Raw genomic sequence first — 19,745 nt, forward strand, 5'->3', positions numbered from 1 at the left:
CTAAGCTTCCTTCTCTAAAGGGATATGAATAGCTACCTTTAAAATCCTGACTGATTCGCAGCAAGAGCCTGTGTTTTATGGAATACTAGCTGAGTAACTCTCTGTATTCTTTCTGGAATCGCTGAATGGGTGATGAGGACTCTGGAGGTTTGCCACCAGCTGTGATCCAGGGTAGACCATTTTGGAGGTTACTTTGTCAGGAAAGATTAAAACGGCAAAAAAAACCAGATCAAATCTTTGTAGGTTACCAGAGCAAACCACTCCTTAAATTCACGCCTTTCCTTCTCCAATAACATATAACCATAAAGACCATTCGACCCCAGAGTATATAAACAGTAAAGACTTGGGCTGATTCATGTTGCACATATTTTATTTAAAATCAGAACTTTGTAGTGTGAGACTGTGATAGCAGTGTGAAGGAGTCAGCAAGTTTAAAAACCTCCTTCAGTTGTATCTGTGAATGTTTTTACGAACACAATTTATCTACACAAAGGAACAGAGAGAATACTGAAGGAAGTAGATTCTCTGAGGCTAATGTTCTGAGGTATATTCTGTAGATACACCACACTTGTTTTAAAACACTACGCTGGACTATGGACAAGGGTGAGTTCTGACACTTAGCAAACGTTGCCTTGTTTGTGCATCACACACCATGGTAATCGAACCTCCAGATAACTGACCCAAGCTGAGCCACCATTGGTGCTTTCAGGATGCCTAATTGTTCTGACAGCAATTTGACAATTGACCAGGTTCAAGAACATGCTGCAGAATTCCATTGGCTACATCCAAGGTTTCGTCACTCACGAGGACAATGTCGTAAGATGCCAGGTATTTGTCCAGGAGCTGTTCGACCTGTAGGAGAAACAAAGATACTGAACATGGAAAGGTGTGCGAGTTTAATCTGAGAATCTACAATGAATTATCTTCAGTGGATAAACATCCTCACACTAGTTCTGAGCTTTGCAGGCCGGGGATACCAGCTCTGTGCTAAATTAACCAAGGGCATGCCAGCCTTGCCCTGGTTTCAGTCACCCCGATGTTTCAGATAAATATCAGTCCACATTCCAGCTCCTGACCCATGCAGAGTGAGCACTTGAATTTGGGTAAGAAAGGATTGGATGCTGACAGCGATGCCTACCCTAGTCAAATATATGTCTGTCTGGGCACATGAGGAAAGGAATGGCTTCTTGAGCAAGACTCACAACACCAGGTTAAAGTCCAACAGGTTTATTTGGTAGCACAAGCTTTCGGAGTGTTGCTCACTCACCTGAAGAAGGAGCGACACTCCGAAAGCTCGTGTTACCAAAAAACCTGTTGGACTTTAACCTGGTGTTGTGAGACTTCTTACTGTGCCTACCCCAGTCCAATGCTGGCATCTCCACATCTTGAGCAAGACCCAGCATCTATTATTTAACTGTACCCCAGCAAGTTTCAGGAAACAGTCTGCTAATTGAGTGAGGTTTTTAGGAGTGTTAGAGGGTAGGTTGCATGCAGTTTTGGTCTCCTTATCTGAGGAAAGATGTTCTTGTGCTAGAGGGAGTACAGCAAACATTTACCAGGCTGATTGCTGGGATCTCAGGCCCAATGTATGAAGAAAGATTGAGTCAGTTAGGATTATATTCACTGGAGTTCAGAAGAATGAGGGGGGAACTCATAAAAATCTATAAAATTCTAACAGGATTAGATAGGGTAGATGCAGGAAGGATGTTTCCGATGCTGGGGGTGTCCAAAACCAGGGGTCACGGTCTGAGGATACAGGCTCTCCATTTAGGAGAGAGACGAGGAGAAATTTCTTCACCCAGAGAGTGGTCAGTCTGTGGAACTCGCTAACACAAAGTTGTTGAGGCCAAAACATGGTATGTTTTCAAGAAGGAGTTAGACATAGCTCTTGGAGCGAAGGGGATCGAAGGATATGGGGGGGAAAGCAGGAATAGGTTACTGAGTTCAATGATCAGCCATGATCATAATGAATGGTGGAGCAGGCTCGAAGGGCTGAATGGCCTCCTCCCATTCCTATTTTCTATGTTTCTATGCAGAAACAAACCGATTTGTCGAGAAAAAGGGGTGAGAACCTTAAAACAGAACCAGGCTATTCACAAAATGCAGAGGGTGGAAGTCAGCGTGCACTCGATTAGTAATTTTAAATCCGAGGACGGTAAGTTTTTGCGAGCTGAGGGTAATAAGGGATGTGCATTGTCAATAGGGTGAATGATATCGAACGTTGCATCGACCTCCAGTTCCGAATCCTCCGTCAGTGTTAACCAAGTGACAAATCACTGACTGAATCTCCCTGACAAGAGCAAAGGCAGCAATGTGCACCGCTCTCTCACCTTGTCATTGAGAAATCCAATCTTCAGGATGTTCTCCAGTGTCTGTACTCCGTCAGCCATGCTGAGATCTCCCAGTGAGTCTCCCAGGAGGATAACATTACAGCGTTCCGTCAGATGCTGGAAGTGTTCTGTGTTCCGCAGAGCGCCTTCACGCTTATTGTAAATGTGGATCATCTCCCCTTTAAATCCTTGCAGAACACCCTGAGTGAGAATTAAAACAAACACACAATAACCTGGTAACCAAGACAGGTGTCACTGCCCCTTGCAGTTCAGCCCTATCTGAAGCTGCACTCATGTTCAACTCTTTGCATCGTGTCTTTCAGAATCTCAGGACACCTCAGAGCCAGTGTAATGCAGTCACTGCTGTCAAGTACAAAAGTTGGCAGCCCAAATGACACAGCAAGATCCCACAATCAATGTATCCAGTGCTGGGATATTGAGGCCACTGGCATTTCCCGCGGCCTGGGAAGCAGTTCCGGTCTATGTTGAGTTTAATTTTTTTTGTGCAAAAACCAATAGAACAACTGCCCAAAGTTTAGCTCACAGAAACCATCCCCACCTAAAGGAGAAAGATAAAACCAGTTGGAATGTTGTGTTTAAGTTTCTAACCAGGAATTGTACACTTATTTTCCCCCAGTCAGTAGTTTTTCCACCTCCCTGCTGTGGTACTAAATCCTGACACTTCCATATTCCATTTGTGGACACTGACAACTCAACAACTCCATCATCCACACTCATTGTAAACTTGGTGGTGGAGACTCCTGAAATCCCAGCTCAAACCAGCCCCAGAAACAGCTCCCCAGACCTCCCGTCCCCGTCCCTCCGCGGCCCCGTCCCTCCGCGGCCCCGTCCCTCCGCGGCCGCGTCCCTCCGCGGCCCCGTCCCTCCGTGGCCCCGTCCCTCCGTGGCCCCGTCCCTCCCACCACACATGAGCCTCACCTCAACACAGGAAGCCACAGCCTCACTCACTCACTCACATTCTCATCAAAGTCCATGAAATTTGACACCACGGTGACGTTTTGGTGATACACGCCAACCTGCCGGATGATTTCCTCCAGAATGTCGCCAACGCCAGCCGAGAATATGAAGACAGGAACGTTGTTTTTGTGAAGTCGATCAAAGAAAGTCCTGTATCCATCCCTGTGGGAGAAAGCAGCAATATCCCAGGATTTTCACACACATAGCCGCTTGCTAATTGGACAGCTGCATTAACTCAATGGACAGCTGAATGAAATGGAAGAAAACTAACTAACTTGCATTTATATAGTGCATTTCATAGTCTCTGGATGTCCCAAAGCGCTTTACTAGCAATGGCATCTTTGGAAGTGTAGTCATTGTTATAATGTAGGGAACATGGCAGCCAAATGGTGCACAGCAAGCTCCCACCAATGGCAATGTGATCATGATCGGATCATTTGATTTGTCAATGTTGATTGTGGGAGAAATATTGACCAGGACACCTGGGAGAAGTCTCCCGCTCGCCTTCGGAATAGGGCCATGGGATCTTTGGGTCTCAGTCTATTGTCTTACTCAAAAAACAACAGCTTTGACAATGTTGCACTCCCTCACTCCTGCACTGACATTGTCAGCCTCAATTCTCTGGAGGACGCGAGAGTGCAACCAACTGGGAGCTAAACTACACGACACACAATGGATCGATCGCTCCTACCTCAGCTGAGCTTCTGATTCCATCACAGTTTCAGCCAGCTTGCTCTTTTGGATCTTCTGCCCGACCAGCAGCTCGTGGACCTTTGTCCACCTGCGGGAGAGAACACAGATCCCAGAGACAGAATGTTATTGTTTCCAGTTACTCCAGACTTGCAACAACGCTCGGGAGGCTGACGCCATCTCTTTGATCATGAACATTCCACCACTGCACACAGTGGCAGCCGTGCGTACCATCTACAAGATGCACTGCAGCAACTCACCAAGGCTCCTTGGACAGCACCTTCCAAATCATGATTTCCGCCATCCAGAAAGACAAGGGCAGCAGATGCATGGGAACACCATCACCTGGAAGTTCCTCTCCAAGTCACTCACCAGCCTGATTTGGAAATATGTCGGCCATTCTTTCACTGTCGTTGGGTCAAAATCCTGGAACCCCCTCCCTAACAGCACTGTGTGTGTACCTACACCACAGGAACTGCAGCAATTCAAAAAGGCAGCTCACCACCACCTTCTCAAGGGACAATTTGGGGATGGGTAATAATATCAATGCCAGCCGGGTACACACAACCCAAAATGAATTGGAAAAAAAAACTTATCTAAATTGTGTTAATATGAATGACTGAATAAAAAAGAAAATCTGCAGATTTATTTAATCTCCTGCTATACAAAACCCAAACTGGTAACTGTGCATCGCATCAACCTAGAAGCAGGAATGGGGGAAGAGCAGAAATAATCCCCCCTCCCTCCCCTAGAGCTCTCAGACAATGCAGCTGTTCAGGTGGTACTGACCCCCACAGAGCAGCTGGGGTCACAGAGAGCTATCAGCATTGGCAATTGTACTGTACTATCTTCCTAACCCAGAGGTGCTGAGGCCAAATACAACATCCCTCCCCTCACCCATACTTCCTGAGCATGTTCTACCCGTCGCAGTGGATACCCCGATGCATCCTGAAGCTGAGGCCATTGTGCTGTGTGCGCCTGGATGGAGTTAGATTAAGAGCAGAAGGAAAGTCTGAGGGTCACGACTCACCACTCAATCATCTGGGGTAACTTCTCCTCGATGCTGCGAGTGGGGTCGATCTCAATGGGATAGTAAATGTTGAGAAGGTTCTTCAGCTGTAATGAGAGGGGGAGAATTATTATTGGAATAACGTGGAGTTTCTCTTCTTCAATTACCACTGTCACCTCCATGGTCCCCCCGGGGTGGGAATGGGTGAGGCTCCCTTGGGTGGCTCGGTGGCACAGTGGTTAGCACTGCTGCCTCGCAGCTCCAGGAACCTGAGTTCGATTCTGGCCTCGGGTCACTGTCTGTGTGGTATTTGCACGTTCTCCCCGTGTCTGCGTGGGTTTCCTCCGGGTGCTCCGGTTTTTCCCCACACTCCAAAGATGTCCAGGTTAGGTTGACTGGCCATTCTAAGTTGCCCCTTAGTGTCCAGGGATGTGTAGGTTAGAGGGAATAAGGGGGTAAATATTGGGGTGAGAGGCACAGGGCCTGGGGTGGGATTGTTGTTGGTGCAGACACGATGGGCCGAATGGCCTCCTTCTGCACTTGTAGAAAGATAGAAAAGAAAAGGGCGACTATAAAACTGCCAGGCTCTGCTGGGGTTTTGTTTAATCAACTTAGATATAGAATTCACTTTCTCAATAGGGAGCAAGTTTGTTAGTAATTGTAATTCGGTGTTTTAAATACTTTGTAGTTTTAAAGGTATGAGTAATACCTTTCATTAGTCCATAAAAATAAATATATCTTCTATACATTTTTAGAAGTTAAACAAAGAAACTTAGATGCACAGTTACAGAGTGCCCCTTTGATACTAAACATATGTTAGATACAGATCTTTAAAGCACCCAACTGTTGGAATCACAAGGCCATAAAGGACCTCACCAGATGCCTTATCAGAAACAACTGATACAAGAGTGAGTTTTAATGAAGCTGTCTTCACAGTTTCTCATCAAAACAGAGTCAGAAAGATATTAATGTCACAGCCAATGAAAGAGTTATGGTCGGGGACTTAGTGGGAACTGACAGGAATTAATGGTAACATGATGACACTCCTCAACATTGTGGGTAGTAATAAAAAGCTCAGTCACTGAATTGATAAGCAATATATACACGTGTTTCATTATGTTGGCAATAAACAAACTTATCAAGGCTATAATCAGGGAATATCCTGAAGGCAAGTTGAGTTGACCACATTCCTTAGGGATTCAGTTAACTTCACTGACAAGGCCAAAAAATACTAATGGCTTTTGTAGGCCCCCCTTTATCAATTAAAGGATGCCCATGTGAGACTGTTTTAGTGAAGATGCTTTGTGAGGCTGCTATCAAAAATAGAGACATGATGTCTGACTAAGAGACTAGAGGACAGATTTAGGGATGATATATTGGGGAACCTACGAATTTATCGTGATCTCATAGATCAGGGTGGTTCAGTATTTTTTCTATTGGATCAATATATAAAGTATGTCATTTGTAACACTTTTGATTGGATTGTGTCCAACTGACTGTGAGCTGCAGAACTGTATAAACCAGGATGATTTTCTTTGTCCGGTGGAGTGGTATCTCTGACCCATTGTGTCAAGCCCTTGCTAGCAAGTAAAATAAAGACAATCTGTCAGTTAAGTATGTTGTGTTAATGTGTGTTTGTGTTAAAGTCAAACTCGGAAGTCGAGATTTCGACACACTGTCGGGATTCTGTGCTGGATTCCACTCATTAAGCTACTTACACATATACCCTCCCACCTCATGCCTGAGGTTGAGAGTGGGTAAACTTTGGTTCCACTCCCAGGAGGTTAAAGGATGATCTGGTCAGAGTGTTCCAAATAATGAAGAGTTGACAGAGTGTAAAGGGAACAATTCTTTATCCAGGAAGAGGAAGCCAGTGCAATGCCAGTTTAAGGTTTTACACCAAACCCGTGAGATTCAAGAACAGACTGATCCATAATAAACTAAGATATTTAAAAGGAAGTATTATAGAAACATAGGAGATAGGAGCAGGAGGAGGCCATTCGGCCCTTCGAGCCTGCTCCACCATTCATCACGATTATGGCTGATCATCCAACTCAATAGCCTGATCCTGTTTTCTCCCCATAATCTTTGATCCCATTCGCCCCAAGTGCTGTATCCAGCCGCCTCTTGAATGCATTCAATGTTTTGGCATCAACTACTTCCTGTGGTAATGAATTCCACAGGCTCACCACTCTTTGGGTGAAGAAATGTTTCCTCACCTCTGTCCTAAATGGTCTACCCCGAATCCTCAGACTGTGACCCCTGGTTCTGGACTCCCCCACCATCGGGAACATCCTCCCTGCATCTATCCTATCCAAACCTGTTAGAATTTTATAAATCTCGATGAGATCCCCCCTCATTCGCCTGAACTCCAGCGAAAACAATCCTAACCTAGTCAATATCTCCTCATACATCAGTCCCGCCATCCCCGGAATCAGCCTGGTAAACCTTCGCTGTGCTCCCTCGAGAGCAAGAACATCCTTCCTCAGAAAAGGAGACCAAAACTGCACACAATACTCTAGGTGTGGCCTCACCAAGGCCGTGTATAATTGCAACAACACATCCCTGCTCCTGTACTCGAAACCTCTCACAATGAAGGCCAACATACCATTTGCCTTCTTTATCACCTGCTGCATCTGCATGCTTACCTTCAGTGACTGGTGCACAAGGACACCCAGGTCCTGCTGCACACTCCCCTCTCCCAATTTACACCCATTCAGGTAGTAATCTGCCTTCTTGTTTTTGCTTCCAAAGTGAATAACCTCACACTTATCCAGATTATACTGCATCTGTCATTGATTAGCCCACTCACCCAACCTGTCCAGATCATGCTGAAGGATCTCTGCATCCTCGTCACAGTTCAGCCTCCCACCCAACTTGGTTTCATCTGCAAACTTTGAGATGTTACATTTTGTTCCCTCATCTAAATCATTAATAGATATTGTTAATAGCTGGGGTCCCAGCACCGATCCCTGTAGCAGCCCACTAGTTACTGCCTGCCAATTTGAAAAGCACCCATTAATTCCTACTCTTTGTTTCCTCTCTGCCAACCAGTTTTCTATCCATCTCAACACACTTCCCCCAATTCCATGCGCTTTAATTTTGCACAATAATGTCTTATGCGGGACACTGTCAAACGCTTTCTGAAAGTCCAAATGAACCACATCGACTGGTTCCCCCTTGTCAACTCCACCAGTTACATCTTCAAAGAATTCCAACAGATTTGTCAAGCATGATTTCCCCTTCATAAATCCATGCTGACTCTGTCTGATCCTGCCACTGCTTTCTAAATGCCCAGCTTTAATATCCTTGACAATGGATTCGAATCTTTTCCCCACTACCGATGTTAAGTTTACTGGTCTATAATTCCCTGTTTTCTCTCTGCCTCCCTTTTTGAATATTGGAGTGACATTCACTACCCTCCAATCTGCAGCGACTGTTCCAGAGTCTATAGAATCTGGGAGGTTGACCACCAATGCATCCACTATTTCTAGAGCCACTTCCTTAAGTACTCTGGGATGTAGATTATCAGACCCTGGGGATTTATCCGCCTTCAATCCCATCAACTTTCCCAGCACCATTTCTCTACTAATATTGATTTCCCTCAGTTCTTCCCTCTCACTAAATCTTGCATTCTCCAACATTTCTGGCATCTGATTTGTGTCCTCTTTTGTGAAGACAGAACCAAAGTATGTATTCAGTTGCTCGGCCATTTCTTTGTCCCCGATTATACATTCCCCCGTTTCTGTCTGTAGGGGACCTACATTTGTCTTCACCGACCTCTTTCTCTTCACGTATCTATAGAAACTCTTAGTGTCGATCTTTATGTTCCCTGCAAGCTTACTTTCGTACTGTATTTTCCCTTTCTTAATCAATCCCTTGGTCCTTCTTTGCTGAATTCTAACCTGCTCCCAATCCTCAGACCTATTACTTCTCTTGGCCAATCCATACGCTTCTTCCTTAGATCGGATACTCTCTCTAATTTTCTTTATAATCCATGGATTGGCCCTCTTACCATTTTGCTTTTGTGCCAGACAGGAATAAACAGTTGCTGCAGTTCCCCCAGGCGTTCCTGAAATGTTTGCCATTGTCTATCCACTGTCATCCCTTTAAGTAACTCTCCCCAATCTATCAAGGCCAACTCACGCCTCATAGTTTCCTTTATTAAGATTCAGCACCCCTAGTCTCCGAATCAACTACTTCACTCTCCATCTTGATAAAAAATTCTATCATGTTATGGTCGCTCATTCCCAAGGGGTCTCGCACAGCTAGATTGGCAATGATTCCCTTCTCATTACACAGTACCCAGTCTAAGATGGCCTGCTCTCTAGTTGGTTCCTCCACATATTGGTCAAGAAAACCATCCCGTATACACTCCAGGAATTCCTCCTCTACGGCATTGTGGCTAATTTGATTTCCCCAATCTGTGTGCAGATTAAAATCCCCCCTCATCACCGATATTCCCTTATTATATTTGCTTGCAAAATAAGATAAAGAGGGCAGGAAATTGAAATGAAAATGACAGCAGCTAGGTGGGATATTCTGGACCCACTGCACTGCCCCATGCACTCAGGGCAATCTACCCTGCGCAAGGATGGATTCATCACATCTTTGTGACAATTCCATCTCTTAGAAGCTCCTTTAAATTCCAAATTATGGTGAAAGCCACAGTATAAGTGCATCTGTAAAATGGAGATACCAGTTACCTCTGTCTTGCATTCGTCACTAATTAACTTGCTGTCATGAATAATATCTGTAAAAATCCAAAATACATAAACGATGTTACAACCAAACAGATGGCCTCGACTTCACGTTAAGCAGTTCAGTTCATTTACACTGTTCCTTGAGCAGATTCCTTTAAACTTTCTGGAATATTATGTACTCACTGAGACAATATCAGTGTTAGAAACAGAACTTTGTCCCTTTTGCCCTGGAGTTAGAATCAAACACTCCCAGGACAGGTACAGCACGGGGTTAGATACAGAGTAAAGCTCCCTCTACACTGTCCCCATCAAACACTCCCAGGACAGGTACAGCACGGGGTTAGATACAGGGTAAAGCTCCCTCTACACTGTCCCCATCAAACACTCCCAGGACAGGTACAGCACGGGGTTAGATACAGAGTAAAGCTCCCTCTACACTGTCCCCATCAAACACTCCCAGGACAGGTACAGCACGGGGTTAGATACAGAGTAAAGCTCCCTCTACACTGTCCCCATCAAACACTCCCAGGACAGGTACAGTCTAGGGTTAGACACAGAGTAAAGCTCCCTCTACACTGTCCCCATCAAACACTCCCAGGACAGGTACAGCATGGGGTTAGATACAGAGTAAAGCTCCCTCTACACTGTCCCCATCAAACACTCCCAGGACAGGTACAGCACGGGGTTAGATACAGAGTAAAGCTCCCTCTACAGAGTCCCCATCAAACACTCCCAGGACAGGTACAGCACGGGGTTAGATACAGAGTAAAGCTCCCTCTACACTGTCCCCATCAAACACTCCCAGGACAGGTACAGTCTAGGGTTAGACACAGAGTAAAGCTCCCTCTACACTGTCCCCATCAAACACTCCCAGGACAGGTACAGCACGGGGTTAGATACAGAGTAAAGCTCCCTCTACAGAGTCCCCATCAAACACTCCCAGGACAGGTACAGCACGGGGTTAGATACAGAGTAAAGCTCCCTCTACACTGTCCCCATCAAACACTCCCAGGACAGGTACAGTCTAGGGTTAGACACAGAGTAAAGCTCCCTCTACACTGTCCCCATCAAACACTCCCAGGACAGGTACAGCACGGGGTTAGATACAGAGTAAAGCTCCCGCTACAGAGTCCCCATCAAACACTCCCAGGACAGGTACAGCACGGGGTTAGATACAGAGTAAAGCTCCCTCTACAGAGTCCCCATCAAACACTCCCAGGACAGGTACAGCACGGGGTTAGATACAGAGTAAAGCTCCCTCTACACTGTCCCCATCAAACACTCCCAGGACAGGTACAGCACGGGGTTAGACACAGAGTAAAGCTCCCTCTACACTGTCCCCATCAAACACTCCCAGGACAGGTACAGCACGGGGTTAGATACAGAGTAAAGCTCCCTCTACAGAGTCCCCATCAAACACTCCCAGGACAGGTACAGCATGGGGTTAGATACAGAGTAAAGCTCCCTCTACACTGTCCCCATCAAACACTCCCAGGACAGGTACAGCACGGGGTTAGATACAGAGTAAAGCTCCCTCTACAGAGTCCCCATCAAACACTCCCAGGACAGGTACAGCATGGGGTTAGATACAGAGTAAAGCTCCCTCTACACTGTCCCCATCAAACACTCCCAGGACAGGTACAGCATGGGGTTAGATACAGAGTAAAGCTCCCTCTACACTGTCCCCATCAAACACTCCCAGGACAGGTACAGCACGGGGTTAGGTACAGTGTAAAGCTCCCTCTACACAGTCCCCCAAACACATCCTCTACTCTGGGGACTCACCATTCTCCTGAAATGAACCCTTCCTCAGACAATACCTGTGGCAGCCGTAGACAGAGCGTCACGGGGACAGGAGGGACAGTGCGTCACGGGGACAGGAGGGACAGTGCGTCACGGGGACAGGAGTGGACAGTGCGTCACTGGGACAGGAGGGACAGTGCGTCACGGGGACAGGAGTGGACAGTGCGTCACGGGGACAGGAGTGGACAGTGCGTCACTGGGACAGGAGGGACAGAGCGTCACGGGGACAGGAGTGGACAGTGCGTCACGGGGACAGGAGGGACAGTGCGTCACGGGGACAGGAGTGGACAGTGCGTCACTGGGACAGGAGGGACAGTGCGTCACGGGGACAGGAGGGACAGAGCGTCACGGGGACAGGAGGGACAGTGCGTCACGGGGACAGGAGGGACAGTGCGTCACGGGGACAGGAGGGACAGTGCGTCACGGGGACAGGAGGGACAGTGCGTCACTGGGACAGGAGGGACAGTGCGTCACGGGGACAGGAGTGGACAGTGCGTCACTGGGACAGGAGGGACAGTGCGTCACGGGGACAGGAGTGGACAGTGCGTCACGGGGACAGGAGGGACAGTGCGTCACGGGGACAGGAGTGGACAGTGCGTCACTGGGACAGGAGGGACAGTGCGTCACGGGGACAGGAGGGACAGTGCGTCACGGGGACAGGAGGGACAGTGCGTCACGGGGACAGGAGGGACAGTGCGTCACGGGGACAGGAGGGACAGTGCGTCACGGGGACAGGAGGGACAGTGCGTCACTGGGACAGGGGGGACAGTGCGTCACGGGGACAGGAGGGACAGTGCGTCACGGGGACAGGAGGGACAGTGCGTCACTGGGACAGGAGGGACAGTGCGTCACGGGGACAGGAGGGACAGTGCGTCACGGGGACAGGAGGGACAGTGCGTCACGGGGACAGGAGGGACAGTGCGTCACGGGGACAGGAGGGACAGTGCGTCACGGGGACAGGAGGGACAGTGCGTCACGGGGACAGGAGGGACAGTGCGTCACGGGGACAGGGGGGACAGTGCGTCACTGGGACAGGAGGGACAGTGCGTCACTGGGACAGGGGGGACAGTGCGTCACGGGGACAGGGGGGACAGTGCGTCACGGGGACAGGGGGGACAGTGCGTCACGGGGACAGGGGGGACAGTGCGTCACGGGGACAGGGGGGACAGTGCGTCACGGGGACAGGGGGGACAGTGCGTCACGGGGACAGGAGGGACAGTGCGTCACGGGGACAGGGGGGACAGTGCGTCACGGGGACAGGAGGGACAGTACATCACTGGGACAGGAGTGGACAGTGCGTCACTGGGACAGGGGGGACAGTGCGTCACGGGGACAGGAGGGACAGTGCGTCACGGGGACAGGAGGGACAGTGCGTCACGGGGACAGGAGGGACAGTGCGTCACGGGGACAGGAGGGACAGAGCGTCACGGGGACAGGAGGGACAGAGCGTCACGGGGACAGGGGGGACAGTGCGTCACGGGGACAGGAGTGGACAGTACATCACTGGGACAGGGGGGACAGTGCGTCACGGGGACAGGGGGGACAGTGCGTCACTGGGACAGGAGGGACAGTGCGTCACTGGGACAGGAGTGGACAATACTCACTGTGGCAGGTAGAGCGTCTCTTGCCTTTGTTGGCAAAACAAGTTAAGGTCATATCAAAATCTGTGATAACCTGAAACAGAAAGAGTGGTCGATCAGCAGAGCAGATTTCGCAGGCGCCTCACAGAACGATCTACATGGTGTGACTTGTATTTAACTCATGACAAGTACAAAGGACAGAATCAAACAAAGATACCTCCCGGACAATGTGAGTTATTCACATCGGACTCTACATGAACGGAGCGTCTGACTTTCATTTGATTCACAGGATGTGAGAGTCATTGGCAAGGCCAACAGTTATTGCCCAATCCCAGCTTCCCCTGAAATGGTGATGAGCCGTCTTCCTGAATGAACCATCGCATTTGGGAGGGGAGAGGCCACAGGAGGTGGAGGATGGTTGGATGGCCAGAGTGAGGGCACACTAATGATGCAATCTATATGTATCACTTTCAGGGGAAGGGAAGCCAGAATGTATCAGAGTGAAGAGCAAGGGCAGGGGGGTGTGCCAAACCTGAGCATCCACACCGGGTTTGAGAGCCAGGAACCGGAGTTAGATTTCGACAGTCCAGCTAACTCCACAGCTCGCGGGGATCACGGCTGAAGGTAAGAGTGCTGTACAGAGATTCTCGTGCAGCGGGTACAGCAAACACCACTGGGCCCTCTCATTTCAAATGGCAATGTTGCAGTGACACTGCTTCATGAAGCTGCAGGGCAGATGGCACCACACAGATTGTCTCCATTGTGGTATCTGCCTGCCTGGCATCCACAGCGAATAAACAATGATAACTTGCTTCCTCCGAGAGGTACACCATCCGCCAGTGCCCGGGACTCCCCCCCCCCGCCCCCGAGGACCCCCGGTACCCAATGAGGAAGACACCCCACCTGCCCCAGCATCACACCCTCTCTCTGAACCAGGCACCAGCTCAGAAACTCACATGTCGGAGGGCATTAGGTTGTTGGCTCCGAGAGTAGTGAGCAGTGGTGAGGAAACATCACACTTGAGTGAAGAGCTGGCAGAGGGGTCCCAGGGCACCGACAGTGGGGGCACTGCAGGAGACCAGGGCCGTGTGGAGTCTGAGCCAGATGATACACCTCTGGAGTCGTCCCTCAGGCAGCAGATGCTGGATATCCAGCGGGCTGGGCAGGGATGTAATGTCCTATGTTAGGGGTTGTGGGTTTTAACATGTGGATTCAAAGTAACAACAGCAGATTTATTCTAGGAGATGTTCTCTGCACAGAATACAAACTGAAATAAAACAGCAGCTTCTGCAAACATCCTAATAATATCACCATCAAATCATGTGATTAGCTCTTAAAGCAACCTGCAACCCTTTTCAATATGTAACATCCCTCCCCCTTTACTTCTGTGGCATGCCAACAAACTGCTATGATGTTATACATAAGATCAATAATACTCTCGGCACAGTACCATGCATCATTAATCATCATCATACACAGTCAATACGAAAGTTGATCAGGAGAGTGTTTATTCCTCTTTGGTTATATACAGTGTTCTGGAATTTGGTCGTCCTTGACCCTAGAAGTATGATTTGCAATTTCAGTAAGACACTTCTTCTCTTGGAACTAATTCTGCATCATTCTCACTCGGTATAGTAGCATAAGATTATGAAGGGAATAGATTCATCAGGGAATTCAGATTCAATTAAGTTTTTCATTGCAGCATTCGCAACACTAGGAACTAGTGTTGTGAATCACAAGGAGTTGGATTGTAGGTGCAGCAGGTAATTAAGAAGGCAAATGGAATTTTGTCCTTCATTGCTAGAGGGATGGAGTTTAAAAACAGCGAGATTATGGGTGTGTGGGGTTGGGTGTGTGGGGTTGGGTGTGTGGGGTTGGGTGTGTGGGGTTGTGTTGGGTGTGGGGTTGGGGTTGGGTGTGTGGGGTTGGGTGGGGTTGGGTGTGGGTGGGGTTGGGTGTGGGTGGGGTTGTGTGTGGGTGGGGTTGGGTGTGGGTGGGGTTGGGTGTGGGTGGGGTTGGGGGTGTGGGGTTGGGTTGGGGGTGTGGGGTTGGGTGTGTGGGGTTGGGTGTGGGTGGGGTTGGGGGTGTGGGGTTGGGTTGGGTGTGGGTGGGGTTGGGGTTGGGTGTGGGTGGGGGTGGGGTTGGGGGTGTGGGGTTGGGTGTGGGTGGGGTTGGGTGTGGGTGGGTGTGGGGTTGGGGGTGTGGGGTTGGGTGTGGGTGGGGTTGGGGGTGTGGGGTTGTGTTGGGTGTGGGTGGGGTTGGGTGTGGGTGGGGTTGGGTGTGTGGGGCTGGGTGTGTGGGGCTGGGTGTGTGGGGCTGGGTGTGGGTGGGGTTGGGTGTGGGTGGGGTTGGGTGTGGGTGGGGTTGGGGGTGTGGGGTTGGGTTGGGTGTGGGTGGGGTTGGGTGTGGGCGGGGTTGGGGGTGTGGGCGGGGTTGGGGGGGTGGGGGGGTGGGGTTGGGTGTGGGTGGGGTGGTGTTGGGGGGGTGGGGTTGGGTGTGGGTGGGGTTGGGGGTGTGGGGTTGGGGGTGGGTGGGGTTGGGGGTGTGGGGTTGGGGGTGGGTGGGGTTGGGGGTGTGGGGTTGGGGGTGTGGGGTTGGGGGTGTGGGGTGGGGGGTGGGTGGGGGTGGGGTTGGGGGTGGGTGGGGTTGGGGGTGTGGGTTTGGGTGGGGTTGGGGGTTTGGGGGTGTGGGGTTGGGGGTGGGGTTGGGTGTGGGTGGGGTTGGGGGTGTGGGGTTGGGGGTGGGTGGGGTTGGGGGTGTGGGGTTGGGTGGGGTTGGGGGTGTGGGGTTGGGTGGGGTTGGGGGTTTGGGGGTGTGGGGTTGGGGGTGGGGGTGGGGTTGGGTGTGGGTGGGGGTGGGGTTGGGAGGTTGGGGGTGGGTGGGGTTGGGGGTGTGGGGTTGGGGGTGTGGGGTGGGGGGTGGGGTTGGGGGTGGGTGGGGTTGGGGGTGTGGGGTTGGGTGGGGTTGGGGGTTTGGGGGTGTGGGGTTGGGGGTGGGGTTGGGTGTGTGGAGTTGGGTGTGGGTGGGGGTGGAGTTGGGAGGTTGGGGGTGGGTGGGGTTGGGGGTGTGGGGTTGGGGCTGGGCTGTCTATAGGTGCCTATAAGCGTATGGCATTGCATGGTGCAGGCGTTTTGGATTGGGCTCTCATGTAATAACATCTTGCCATTGGTTGAAAAAGGCTGTGAAGCTTTGGATTCTTAGCTGAGGGTTTGCATGTTCGGTGCATCACTGCCCTGACTGCACGTTGCTGTCGCCTGCTTCATCATCCTCACCCCAGCTTCTTCCTCTGACCCAGCACCGGAGCCATCTTCCCGGGTCTGTGGAGGTGCCGCACTTTCCTCGGCCTCCACGGCCCACCCCTTGCCAAAGGCAGATTGTGCACGCACAAGTATGAGGTCACGAACCCACCAACACAAGAACTGCTTCTTTCCGGCCGCCATCAGACTTTTGAATGGATCTACCTCGTATTAAGTTGATCTTTCTTTACACCCTAGCTATAACTTTAACACGACATTCTGCACCCGTTTCCTTCTCAATGGACGGTATGCTTTGTCTGTATAGCGCGCAAGTACCAATACTTTTCACTATATACTAATACATCTGACAATAAATCAAGTCAAATCAAATCAGAATACACTATACCCATTAGACCAGATGAAGATCACCAAAGCCTTGCAAATGAAGGGTTACAATGGCACAATCTTCAGGGAAGCCTGCAAGGGAAGATGAGATCCTGAAATGCTTGAGTAGCTGAATAGCTGATAGGAAAGTAAGGGTGAACTGTGTGGTCGAACCTGCACTGACAGGGAAAGTGTTGCTGCTCCGGGGACCATTCATCCTGCCCTTGGATGAGGAAATGCCCAAAACGCAATTGGTGCCCATGTTCTGCCCAAACGACAAGCAGAAAATTGTTCAATAGATGTAAAATTCTGGTCAATGTTTCAGGTCTCTGATCTTTTGCCAGAAATGGAAACGGAACTGCTCTATCCCAGGTAATGCTCAGCTTCACAAATATTGTATGGTTTGATTTTGGAAACCTTTCTTGTTGGAAATTGTCACTGCCTGGCATTGTCTGCTATCACCTGCCACTTCCCAGCCCAATCTGAACATTGTTCACATCCTATAATCAGTTGTGTAGGTTTCCCGACTGCTGTGCGTCATCAACCTACCATTCAGGGTAACTGGAGGTCACCCAGAGTGTGCACCCAACTACTGAGGTAACTAAGGACTCAGTAATCAGCGGTTTATGAAGGGTCTCCATCACCTTCTCAAGGGAAAGAGAAACAGGCAGTAAATGCTGACCTCAGCAGCAATAGCCACATCCCAAAATTGAGTACATTTTTTAAAAATTAAAAGACCTTTTAACCATTGTAGCTGTGAGGTGGGGGAACCTGAGAACTGCCCCTCATTATAAACATACCTGAAGTTTGGATGCTCCCCCAGCACGGAGGGCAGAGATGATTTCTTTGACACGCTCTGGTTCCTTGATACGGACTGTGCATTTTTCTAATTCTGGTACCTGCAGGAAAATGAAACCAGTTATCTGGCGAATATTAAATCAAACACTCTGATAAAGACAGAAAAAGCATTGCTTTATAAACAGAGAGGTGGCGTGGGGGGGAGGGGGGGGGGGATAAACCCAAGGACAGAGTTTACTATTTTTTATTATATTAAATACTGCTCTAGATTCTGATGGCTTAGGGTTGCAAGTGGCATCAGGAATACATGATTCTGTTATCATTCTTGTGCATCTCAGAGAGGATTGTTCATGAATTGGGTGTGGATGGAGCAGAATTTGTAAGGAGCATCCAGGAGGGCTTCCTGAAACAGTATGTAGATAGTCCGACTAAGGAAGCGGCCATACTGGATCTGGTATTGGGGAATGAGCCCAGCCAAGTAGTCGATGTTTCAGTAGGGGAGCAGTTCGGGAACAGTGACCACAATTCAATAAGCTTTAAGGTACTGATGGATAAAGATAAGTGTAGTCCTCAAGTTAAGGTGCTAAATTGGGGGAAGGCTAACTACAACAATATTAGGCAGGAACTGAAGAATGTAGATTGGGGACAAATCAATATCTGGCATGTGGGAGGCTTCCAAGTGTAAGTTGATAGGGATTCAGGACCGGCACATTCCTGTAAGGATGAAGGATAAGTATGGTAAGTTTTGGGAACCTTGGATAGTGAGAGATATTGTGAGCCTAGTCAAAGAGAAAAAGGAAGCATTTGTCAAAGCTAGGAGGCTGGGAACACACAAAGCAAGTGTGGAATACAAGGAAAGTAGATAGAAACTTAAGCAAGGCGCAAGAAGGGCTAAAAGGGGTCATGAAAAAGCATTGGCCAACAGGATTAAGGAAAATCCCAAGGCTTTTTATACATATATAAAGAGCAAGAGGGTAGCCAGGGAGAGGGTTGGCCCACTCAAGGACAGGGGAGGGAATCTATGTGTGGAGCCAAAGGAAATGGGTGAGGTATTAAATGAGTACTTTGTGTCAGTATTCACCAAAGAGAAGGACTTGGTGGATGATGAGTCTGGGAAAGAATGTGTAGATAGTTTGAGTCATGTTGAGATCAAAAAGGAGGTATTGAGGTTCTTGAGAAACATTAAAGTAGACAAGTCCCCAGGGCCTGATGGGATATACCCCAGAATACTGAGAGAGGCAAGGGAGGAAATTGCTGGGGCCTTGAGAGAAATCTTTGTATCCTCACTGGCTACAGGGAAGGAGCAGCGCTCCGAAAGCTAGTGGCTTTTGCTACCAAATAAACCTGTTGGACTTTAACCTGGTGTTGTGAGACTTCTTACTGTGAGTACAGTGGAGGTCCCAGAGGATTGGAGAATAGCCAATGTTGTTTTTTTGTTTAAGAAGGGTAGCAAGAATAATCCAGGTAATTACAGGCCGGTGAGCTTTACATCAGTGGTCGGGAAATTATTGGAGAGGATTCTTCGAGACAGGCTTTATTCCCACTTGGAAATAAGTGAACGTATTAGCGAGAGGCAACATGGTTTTGAGAAGAGGAGGTCGTGTCTCACAAACGTGAATGAGTTTTTCGTGGAAGTGACGAAGATGATTGATGAGGGTAGGGCAGTAGATGTTGTCTACATGAACTTCAGTAAGGCCTTTGACAAGGTCCCTCATGGCAGACTGGTGCAGAAGGTGAAGTCGCATGGGATCAGAGGTGAGCTGGCAAGGTGGATACAAAACTGGCTCGGTCAAAGAAGACAGAGGGTAGCAGTGGAAGGGTGCGTTTCTGAATGGAGGGCTGTGACAAGTGGTGTTCCTCAGGGATCAGAGCTGGGACCTTTGCTGTTTGTAATATATATAAATGATTTGGAGGAAAATGTAACTGGATTGATTAGTAAGTTTGCGGACGACACAAAGGTTGGTGGATTTGCGGATAGCGATGAGGACCATCAGAGGATACAGCAGGATATAGATCAGTTGAAGACTTGGGCGGAGAGATGGCAGATGGAGTTTAATGTGAGTTAAAGCATTTTGGAAGGTCTAATACAGATAGGAAATATACAGTAAATGGCAGAACCCTTAAGAGTATTGATAGGCAAAAGGATCTGGGTGTACAGGTACACAGGTCACTGAAAGTGGCAATGCAGGTGGAGAAGGTAGTCAAGAAGGCATACGGCATGCTTGCCTTCATCA

The 19,745-nt window shown here is 49.1% G+C and overlaps 1 protein-coding gene across 1 annotated transcript; it reads right to left on the reverse strand.

The window, feature by feature from the left end:
- Positions 1–352: 352 nt before the first annotated feature.
- LOC144489519 (cytosolic 5'-nucleotidase 3-like) lies at positions 353–17,703 on the reverse strand. Its single transcript, XM_078207389.1, has 8 exons — positions 17,514–17,703; positions 13,118–13,187; positions 9,714–9,760; positions 5,029–5,114; positions 4,000–4,089; positions 3,308–3,470; positions 2,331–2,531; positions 353–852 (listed from the first exon to the last, which is right to left on the reverse strand). Exons 2-8 carry the CDS (start codon positions 13,167–13,169, stop codon positions 715–717), a joined length of 777 nt encoding a protein of 258 aa, XP_078063515.1. The 5' UTR covers positions 13,170–13,187; positions 17,514–17,703; the 3' UTR covers positions 353–714.
- Between the last annotated feature and the right edge of the window lie 2,042 nt (positions 17,704–19,745).

This window comes from Mustelus asterias, unplaced genomic scaffold (assembly GCF_964213995.1).
Source record: "Mustelus asterias unplaced genomic scaffold, sMusAst1.hap1.1 HAP1_SCAFFOLD_2270, whole genome shotgun sequence".
In the NCBI taxonomy this organism is placed as follows: Eukaryota; Metazoa; Chordata; class Chondrichthyes; order Carcharhiniformes; family Triakidae; genus Mustelus; species Mustelus asterias.